This window comes from Notolepis coatsorum (genome assembly GCF_963971535.1).
Source record: "Notolepis coatsorum genome assembly, chromosome: 4".
NCBI lineage: Eukaryota > Metazoa > Chordata > Actinopteri > Aulopiformes > Paralepididae > Notolepis > Notolepis coatsorum.
Genome location: NC_140168.1, coordinates 21623738 through 21630404, shown reverse-complemented (window position 1 = coordinate 21630404; position 6667 = coordinate 21623738). Strand labels below are relative to the sequence as shown.

Here is a 6667-nt window from a genome sequence, read left to right as displayed (position 1 = left end):
CAGCGCTATTTGTCTATGGAGAAAGTCCCCTTCTTTGCAGGGCTATAACTTTTTAAATTCTATTGCTACATTGCCATTATTAGGGCCCATTCAAAGTCCTATATGTATTGTTCATTGTGTAGCAACGTTAAACTTTTTCATTCACATATTCATAGTAAAGTATGGTCTAATGTATAAGTATGTTTTCATCTCTTTCTGCAGCTTTCTCCAGAACGTGATCTATAGCCCCAAATACATTATATTGATGATGCAATACAGTTTTATGGCAATCAGCGCGATATAAAAAATTACAACTAGACGTACTTCTAGAAGTTACTACACGTCATCTGATGTTGACCGGATGGGCTAGGGGGCGTTTATAATTCCGTGGGCAGCGTTATACCAATCATCTAATGTGGGTCAAATGTTGATAATAGCAGTTAGTATCGAAGACGGTAACGTTACACGCTGAAACTCACCCCAGTCTCCGCGCGCCGTTGGGCGATCATCGTAGAGTTGAAATCTTATCATTATGGGATGTAAATTTACCCGGTCCATCTCCAGCTTGTATAATGGTATATACGTCCAAATCATGTTGTTTATCGAGTTATTGGCAATCGATCACTGTGTAGCGTGACGAGCCAGAGTCGCGGGACCTATAGCGAGCGCCCGGAAGTACTACGGACGTAGCACAACCTCTATGCCACTTCCTGTTAAAGCGATTGCGCCGATCGGCCACCAGATGGCGCTCCTGAACCGCCAGAGAGCTCAGTGGGTCCTGCTGGTGGATCTCAGGCCAGCGGAGGGGACATATGAATCCGATCGCAGATTTTTGAAATATTGATATAAGGACGCTGTACAGCGTCCCCCGGCAACTTGAGCATGGCCAGCAATGACGTCAAAACACGTTTCATGGCAGTCAAAGTGTTAATGTACACTGTCCCCCTTGAACAAATAAAGTAAACCTAACCTAACCTAACCCAGTGTCCTGGCTGCTGTCGGCATAGCTGCTGCCCAAAGTTGTTTGATGAAACGTAAAGGAGACGCGTGTCATTACTGGCGACGCCCCTCAACCTTTGCTTACTTGGCCGTTTCTGTTTGGATTGCTCTGATACACAGCGATGTTCAAAGAACTGGCTCACTCAAGCCGAAAGAAAAACATTTCCGAAAAGCCAAGCGCTGAAACCTGTTTTGATTCTTTGTCTCCCGCTGTGCATTAAATAAGCAAAGAGCCACAAAGTGGTTATAATCTTAGCTGGCACGGTCGGTACAGTGTGAGCGTGCATGTTGATGTTATGCACTGAAATAGCGTGACTGCATTGGGCCTGCATACAGTTCACTATAAATAACAACATTATGGATTTGATTATGGATTTTGCCCAGTCAACTCAGAATCTAAATGCAGAGGTTGTTTTGTGTAAAATACGTTTGGGAGAAGGAGTTTCTTTAGCCGTCCCGGATCTCTTCTTGTGCTGGTAAATTTTTTTACGATTTAAACCTATTTTGATCAGAAGATCTGTCTACGATATAATCGATGAGTCTGGTTCAACAACGGCACCAAAGTAAACCTCTAGGTTCCCCAAACCGTGACGAGTCGAACGGAACAGTTCGGTTTTTTTTTCTACACAAGCCGTTCTGTCCTTTTTATATCAACCACACTCGTCACTTTCTCAAATCACTATTATGCTGGTTTCTATTGTGTTTTTTTAGGGATGCTCGATATTGGCTTTTTTACCGATACCGATATACCGATATTGTCCAACTCTTAATTTCCGATACCGATATCAACCGATATATGCAGGGTTTCCCCCCCCCCCCCCCCCAAAAAACGGAATAATTTCAGGTAATTAACATTACATATCTCTTGTTGTGGAATTAACACAACATTATGCATACTTTTGACAATAAATAAAATCAGAATTTGTTCTTACTTGCTTGCCTGGGTAAATAAAGGTTATAGAAATGTAAAAATAATACCGGTAATTATTTAAATTTTTTGAAAACCGATAGCCTACCGATATTTTCCGATATCACATTTTAATGCCAATATCGGACATCCCTAGTTTTTGTGTATTGTATAGTTCTATTGTGTATTTTATTGCCCTTCTGTAGGTCGAGGGGGCAAGACCCAAGAATTTATCTATTTTTTTTTTGTATGTGGAAAAACGAAGATTCAACAATAAATCTGAATCTGCCGTGTTTCTCGATCCGTTAACCCTTCCCTCTCGTTCCGCAGGTCGCTCGAAGCCGCCCCCTGCCCCCGCCGCCTCCTCCGCCCTCATGCGCTCGGACTCGGACCTGGACAGCGACGACGGGCAGGGAGGGATCCCCTGGACGGAGAGGGAGCGCGGGCACCTGCTGCGGCCCCAGAACAACGGCTCCCTGCGGAACGGCCAGGGCCCGGCGAGCGGCAAGAAGCAGCAGAGAGAGCCGCTGCTATAGCAACAGAGGAGGGGGGGGGGGGGGGGCACACTTCCCCTTCTACACACTTCCTCTTGCCCGCTCACATCCTTCCGTTTCTGTCTCCTCGCTCTCTCTCTCTCGCTCTCTGTTCATCTATGCTCAAACCTCAAACCCATAAAGACACTATGTATGACAATGTGGGTTTTGAAAGGGGGAAAAAAGAGGGGGAGAGGAGAAAACACGTCGGACACGGGTTGTAGCCATGATCCACTGACGCGCACACGCTCGCAGAACACCCCCTACGCTCGAGCTTCCCTGCTCCACACACACTGAGCCGGCGCAGAGAGAGAGAGGACTCTGCCATTCCACGGAGAAGTAGGGGGTTAACACTAACGTGGAATCGAATGGATGGTAATGAAATGACGAAGCAAAAGCCCTGTGTAACAGAGACATTTAGAATGTACCGTTCCCCCCCCCCCTCCCTCCCCTGTCACTCACAGAAGAGGCCACCAGACTGCCTATTTCATTAAAAGGAACAGACTGGAGGGGAGGTTCAACTTATACTGCACTCTCACGAAGGCTCTCTGAGAGACGTACACGAGCGTCACACACACACACACACACACACACACACACTGCATTGTCACTCTACCCAGGTTAGACCAATGCTACCAAACACTGCCATCAACAACCCGACTAATGGTCAACCCTGCTTTGATGTACTGTGGCTGTTAAATACACACTGGTCAAGAAGAAGACAACACTCCTCTGAAAAGCCAACAAAGAACTATTCCGTTTCCCCCCCCTGAATCGTGCTGTAACTGGACGTATGTGCATGATGAGCGACACATTGCACTTCTGGTACACTTAAAAAGACTTAAAGATGTTGGGAATGCATGTGTTGTGTGAGCGGGCGCCTGAAATATTATTTTTTTTTTTTTTTTCATGTTAGTCGGAGGCAGAGGATGCTGGGAAACTGTGTTTTTGCAGAGGCCCTCGCAAACCCATCACTGTGGCCCCTAGAGGGGGAGGAGGAGGAGGAGGGGGGGACGAGGAGGAGAAGATTGGGAAGCCCGAGACGGGACCGAGGAGACAAATGCGTCCTCAAGACACTTCGCGAAATGAGACGCCGTGAACCTGAAAAGACCACTTTAGCTGTACGTTTTTTTTTTTTTGCTTTTTTTTTTTTTTTTTAATACTTTTGGTTTTACCCAGTTATTTGACCGCTGATGCACTTTGCTTTCACACACCACTGTTTCTGTCTCTGTGCCTCCTCTCAACTCCACCCCGCCGTCGTCGTCGTCGTCTCCTCTGCGGCTGAAGAAGGGGATCGAACCTGTGACCCGACACCCGGTGAAGAGGGAGCGGAACCGCCGGTTCAAATTGTCTGGAAGTGTTTTTTCCCCCCCGTGACCTCTTCTAGTTAAGTCTCGTCGTCGGGGGGGGAACGTCGAGGAAAAGGATGCATTTGAATTGAAGACGGCCTGAACCCACAGCCCCCCCCCCCCCCCCCGAGTCCAAAGGCGCCCAGACGACATGACTTTCTCTCCTGTAGGCACTAAATGGGTCGGATAAGGTCCGTGTAAGCCGTATCTATGTCATGGCGGAGACTTCACAGTATTGCTTACACCTATCCAGTTCCCTGACGCTCCACAAGGGCCTGTTGTTTAGCAGGTATTTTTCACTAATGGTCGTAGGACACGGCGAGGGCATACCTTTTATCCCTCGCTTTCGAAGAATTAGAATTTGCTACCTCTCCTCCAGCCGGTGTGCTTCCTCTTTGAGTAAAGCATTGAGTTCAATTCAATTTAGGGAAGCAGGAAATTATGCCAGTGAAGGAAACCCACATGGGGAGAGAGGGGATCTTACCTTGGGAGAATCGTGTAGGGTTCCCAATGGAAAATTCCCATCAGCCTATAATTATCGTAATAATATTTGGTCATTATTGATGAAAACAAAGATGTGAAAAACTGCTGCTGACTGCTGGTTTTTGTTTACATATAGAAGCCACTGTGAAGGCCTTGCCGCTGTTTCAGTTAGAGCTAAAGGTCACAGGATCAAACCTCAGAATAGGGGTCGGCTGTGAAGAGAATGCTAGACCATGATGCTCTAGGTAGGAGATGATGAGCGGGTGAACCTTTGTGCTAGACCATGACGCTTGATGGGAAGGTGAACCTTTGTGCTAGAGTCAGACCATGACGCTTGATGGGAAGGTGAACCTTTGTGCTAGACCATGACGCTTGATGGGAAGGTGAACCTTTGTGCTAGACCATGACGCTTGATGGGAAGGTGAACCTTTGTGCTAGACCATGACGCTTGATGGGAAGGTGAACCTTTGTGCTAGACCATGACGCTTGATGGGAAGGTGAACCTTTGTGCTAGACCATGACGCTTGATGGGAAGGTGAACCTTTGTGCTAGACCATGACGCTTGATGGGAAGGTGAACCTTTGTGCTAGAGTCAGACCATGACGCTTGATGGGAAGGTGAACCTTTGTGCTAGACCATGACGCTTGATGGGAAGGTGAACCTTTGTGCTAGACCATGACGCTTGATGGGAAGGTGAACCTTTGTGCTAGACCATGACGCTCTAGGAGATGATGGGAAGGTGAACCTTTGTGCTAGACTGACGCTCTAGGAGGTGGGTAGGTGGGGCTGTGGTTCTGGACCGGGCCCACAAGTGGGGAAATCTCTTCCATTTCACCGTATAACACTCCCCCTGTGAACTCGAGTAGCGTGACCGCTTTGCATGCAGACTGTGAAAGTGGCCTGTGAGTGGAGCTTTTGAGTCACCTCTTTGGTTGTTGAATGTTGAAAGGGTACACGTTTTGATCTGATCTGAAGCTGTACTCTGTGTGAAATAAGCAATCATTTTTTTTTTTTTTTTTTTTTTTTTTGTAACGTCATCTCATGCTGTTTTTCGGTCACTATTGCACTACTTCTGTTTGTGTGTTCTTCAGCCACCTGCAGTACCTAGTCCACACCACCCACACCTGAGGAACATGTATTGGACATGTTTCCAGTTTGTTTGACGATATTCATACTTCCCTGTTTTAACTGGTCAAGGACTTTAACCCTTTCACTGCCACCCTACCAAACGGTTAACCCTTTTCACTGCGACAACACACAGAAGGTTAACCCTTTCACTGCCACACGACAGCAGGCGACCGTCGCTAGTGTGATAGTAAAGGATTAACCTTCTGTTGTTGTTTGGCAGTGAAAGGGTTAATACCCTCCCAAAAGTTAAAATGCCATGTGCAACACAAACTCAAATCGGGCACACACCTGAATTTTATGGACACCGGCGCCGCATATTACATGATTTACCCAGGCCTGTTGGGACATCCATCCATAGCAAATATCATTTTGGATAATGGTTAGAGTTTGGGGTCCGTTCACTTGCAATTCTATCATATATATTTTTAGAAATATTAAATTGTTTAAAAAAAAAGTATAATAATAAAAAATGTAAATGATTTAAAAACCTTACCCACAGAAATATTTTTGCACTCTGCCTATAATAATGTAATGATTTGGACTGGATGGAATTGAAGGTCTGTTGACCGCAACCCTGGAGGAGTCCACTGTGAAGGCAGAAGGCAGCATCCACAACATGAAAAGGATTCTGTGTTTTAGTTTAAATGGTCTTGGATAACAAGATTTTAGTGAAGGATTCTGATGCAACTGGATCATCTGTAAATTAAATAAATGTTTAATTTTGTCCGTTTTCATTTTCTGCTGTATATTAGATTACCTATGAATGTGAGTCCACACGTGACTCAAGAGGGACCAAAACATGACCAAGCTGTGAGGGGATGTGCTGTATAATAGTACAGTAGAAGGACTTGATGACATGGGGGCATATTGAATTAAAATCCCATACAGTCCAAAAAAAGCCGGATCAATTGATCCATCTCAAGCCCGCCTGCTTTTCTTGATCCTCCAATCACAACTGTTTGAAGAGTTTGAGGTACATGATCCAAAGGTCAATCATAACATCAGAACATAGGATATGTTCATCATTGGAATTTAATCTTTGCCATATAGTAACATAAAACAGGCATTTTTAAATAATGGGACCAGACTAAATCATTTTCATAAGAATAAGATATTCCTTTATTGATCCCCTTGGGGAAATTCAGGGTAATGCTCATTTCATAATTTAGATTATGACAAAGAATATGCAACCTACATAAAACCCTGTGTTTTGCACAAAGATATTCAATGGATCTGTCAATGTAAAAAAACGACAACATCTTTGCAGGGAAATTACTCATTCAGAGATT

At 45.2% G+C, this 6667-nt stretch overlaps 1 protein-coding gene across 1 annotated transcript in view; it reads left to right on the top strand.

Moving 5' to 3' along the window:
* Window positions 1-6065, top strand: part of kiaa0319l (KIAA0319-like) — a 79455-nt gene extending 73390 nt beyond the window's left edge. Inside the window, exon 25 of the mRNA XM_084312219.1 lies at window positions 2216-6065. Within this exon, the coding sequence (XP_084168345.1) occupies window positions 2216-2421 (206 nt within the window). The 3' untranslated portion in view covers window positions 2422-6065. The remainder of the gene's footprint in view (window positions 1-2215) is intronic.
* Window positions 6066-6667: the final 602 nt, after the last annotated feature.